The 3523-nt window shown below is 39.1% G+C and overlaps 1 protein-coding gene across 1 annotated transcript in view; it reads left to right on the forward strand.

Moving 5' to 3' along the window:
- The first annotated feature begins 282 nt into the window (after positions 1-282).
- Positions 283-3523, forward strand: part of IFT81 (intraflagellar transport 81) — an 83832-nt gene continuing 80591 nt past the window's right edge. Inside the window, exons 1-4 of the mRNA XM_007938260.2 lie at positions 283-426; positions 1004-1107; positions 1615-1795; positions 3191-3280. Coding sequence (XP_007936451.2) covers positions 283-426; positions 1004-1107; positions 1615-1795; positions 3191-3280 — 519 coding nt within the window. The remainder of the gene's footprint in view (positions 427-1003; positions 1108-1614; positions 1796-3190; positions 3281-3523) is intronic.

A 3523-nucleotide genomic window follows, 5' to 3' on the forward strand; every position in this document is an offset into this window, starting at 1 on the left:
AGATGATTGCGGTTCCCCCACATGCATGTTCAAAAATGTCTGATGTTAAGTGCTAACGTTAAATACCACAGCTTTCATAATAGAGTCTTCGTACCTTGAGTTCTTTAAACAAAGTAACCCTTTCACAGCAGTGGTGTGCTCTATGCTCTATAGAATTATACTTTCCTGCCTGCTTCCTATGAACTCAATGCTGATTTTTTTTTTTTTTTAGAACTATTGTTACCAACATTGAGAACTTTTGTCTCTCTTTTTATTTTTTAGTGAAAGTTACAAGACCTAATCATGAGTGATCAGATCAAATTCATTGTGGACAAGCTCAATAAGGATCCTTTTAGGAAGAACTATAACTTAATCACATTTGATTCCCTGGAGCCAATGCAGCTATTACAAGTTCTCAGTGATGTCCTGGCTGAAATTGACCCAAAGGTAAGAGTTTTCTCTTTTCTCCTACAGTGTGCTCTTACAGCAAGTCAGCGGCTGTGGGAAAAGGGGGACAGGAAAGCCAGTGCCCAACTAAGTGGCTGTGACTCTTGGGGAAGTTACTTAATCTCTCTGGGCCTTATTTTTCATGGCTGTAAAGTAATAGCAAATGGTCATTAAAGCTTCTCTACCAGCTTAGAAATTAAATTACCTGCTTATACCTTATTTAGAAATTATTTCTCTACTTCCAGACATAAATAGATTTGGTTTTGGAAAGAAAAGATCTTTATAAAAGAGAAGGCCCTCATTGTATTGCAAGTTAGCTCATGTCTCTTATACACTGGTCTTTTCCATGGGAGACTGTTATTTTTGTTTTTTAAGCTTAACATTCTTAATAGGAGTGTTGGTCTGACTCACCTGCACCCTCACTTGGAATTTGGGGGCCTCCATACGTAATCTGTTTTACGAAGAGACCATTGTGCCTGCTACGCCCCAGCAGAGTAATTTCGTCAGTGAGTTTAAATATTGTTCTTTGTTAAGATATACAACAATAACTTTTTTTTTTAATTTCTTTATTTGTTAGCAAGTCGTTGATATCAGAGAGGAGATGCCAGAGCAGACAGCCAAACGGATGTTGAGCCTTCTTGGTATCCTTAAATACAAACCTCCAGGAAATGCTACAGACATGTAAGAATCAATCATGTGTTGCTTTTTTGAAAATATGCTTTAATGTACCCAAGCCTTCATATGTTATTGTCAGTCTTCTCAGTCCATGCTTGGGCTTCTTAAGTTGGTGGCCTCAAAGCATCCCTGATTTTCACGCAGAAATCTTAAGTGGCCCATTTTTTTCCACAGTCAAAAATCAGACAAATCTTTTCATCCATTTTATCATTTATTTGCTATCCTAGAAAAACCAGCTTCAGCACTGCCCGATCAATGAGACAAGTTGTTAAGAATGACTGTACCAATTAATTGTTCGAACACAGCTTCCCTGAATTCTCCAATGGTGTTTTGAGGGCCTCGTTTTAATGCTCATTATGTACAAACTGACTTTATTTTATTTTAAACAAATAGTTATAAAAAGGAGTCAGGAAACCGTAAGTTGGATTTTGTGTGAATGTTCTCTCTTTTCAAGGTTTACTGATAAGTGTGTGTGTGTGTGTGTGTGTGCGCGCGCGCGCGCGCTCTTTTTAGGAGTACCTTTCGTCAGGGCCTGGTGATTGGAAGTAAACCTGTAATCTACCCAGTGCTCCACTGGCTTCTTCAGAGGACTAATGAACTGAAGAAAAGAGCATATTTAGCTCGTTTTTTAATAAAACTTGAAGTACCAAGTGAGTTTCTTCAGGATGAAACTGTGGCTGACACCAATAAACAGGTACACAATGCATAAATGATAATTTTAAGGCATTTGGCTGCTAACCAAAAGATTGGTGGTTCAAACCCACCAGCTGCTCTGCAGAAGAGAGATGGGGCAATCTGTTTCTGTAAAGATTGGCAGCTGTAAAAACCCAGTAGGGGTCACTATAAGTCAGATTTGATGGCAATGAGTTTGGTTTTTGAGTTGATAATGGATTTCAAGGAGCCCTGGTGGCATGATGGTTAAGCACATGGTTGCTGACCAAAAGGCCAGCTGTTTGAATGCACTGGGTGTTCTGCAGAAGAAAAATGCAACACTCTGCTTCAGTAAAGATCACAGCATTGGGAATCCTAGGGGGTCTGGGAGCTCTGGTAGTGTAGTGCCTAAAGCACTTGACTACTAACCAGAAGGCTGGCGGTTCAAACTCACCAGCCACTCCTTGGAAGGAAGATGGAGCAGTCTACTTCCGTAGTGTTACTGCCTCAGAAACCCAAGGAGGAGTCGCTATGAGTCGGGTCCGACTCGACGGCACATAACAACAACAACAAGGGGGTAGTTCTGCTCTGCCCTATAGGGTTACTAGGAGTCGGATTCAGCTTGATGACAGTGAGTTATAGTGAATTTCAAGGTGTGTATGTTCACATGTTAACCTCTCTAATCGTTTTGTTGTACCTGTGGTGCTAGATGTGGTACCAAAAGGTAAAATTGTTGTGTTAGGTGCTATTTTCAACTGTTGTCAAGTCATAAGGTATTGACTTGTACATACAAATACTGTCTTACATGGATTTGAAAAACCCTGAAATTAGGATTTTAGAATTATTTATTTGGAATCGTGAGTACATGGTATCCTGGGCCTGGGATAGGAGAGCATTTTGCTGATCAGTATGTTGACTGTGGAGTTTGGTGGCACAGCAGTTAAGCACTCAGCTGCTAGCTGAAAGGTTGGAGTTCAAACCCACCAGCATGTCCTTAGAAGAAAGATGTGGTAGTCTGTTTCCATGCAGCTTACAGCCTTGGAAACCCTATGGGTCAGTTCTCGTCTGTCCTATAGGATTGCTGTGTGTTAGGGTAGAATGGTGTTCTGTAGGAGCTCTGGTGGTGCAGTGGGTAAGGCATTTGGCTGTTAACCAAAAGTCAGTGGTTCGAACTCACCAGCTGCTCTGTAGAAGAAAGATGGGGCAGTCTGCTTCCATAAAGATGTACAGCTTTGGAAACCTAGTGGGGGTCATTATGAGTCGGAATTAACTTGATGGTGGTGCATTTGGTTTTAGAGTTTATAGATGTTTAAGGATCCATTTTTAATGCTGTTCCTATAATGATTTAAGTAATCATTCTAAGTTAATAGATAACCTAATTAAGTAAAACCTACTGGATCTGGTCGTTCATTTATAATTTTCTAACTTATTCTCTTAGTATGAAGAATTGATGGAAGCTTTTAAAGCTTTACATAAAGAATGTGAGCAACTGAAGACATCTGGATTTTCTACAGCAGAAATAAGAAGGGTAAATAAAGAAAGGAACCATGGAATATTTATTGGGATTTGAATAATACTGAATTTATCATTTTTATTTTTAGTTAATTAAGTATATATTTTAAGACCATATGGGAATTAGTGATAGAAAAGCAGATTTCCTTTGGTATAGAACCTTTGCTAGATCTTTACTGAAGAAATTAATGAGGCCAGAGTAAATTCATAGTGAGTTCTTTTGTACTATATTGACCATTACCATGGATTAAAAAAGATT

This window comes from Orycteropus afer, unplaced genomic scaffold (genome assembly GCF_000298275.1).
Source record: "Orycteropus afer afer isolate SDZICR_OR568_19922 unplaced genomic scaffold, OryAfe1.0 scaffold00048, whole genome shotgun sequence".
In the NCBI taxonomy this organism is placed as follows: Eukaryota; Metazoa; Chordata; class Mammalia; order Tubulidentata; family Orycteropodidae; genus Orycteropus; species Orycteropus afer.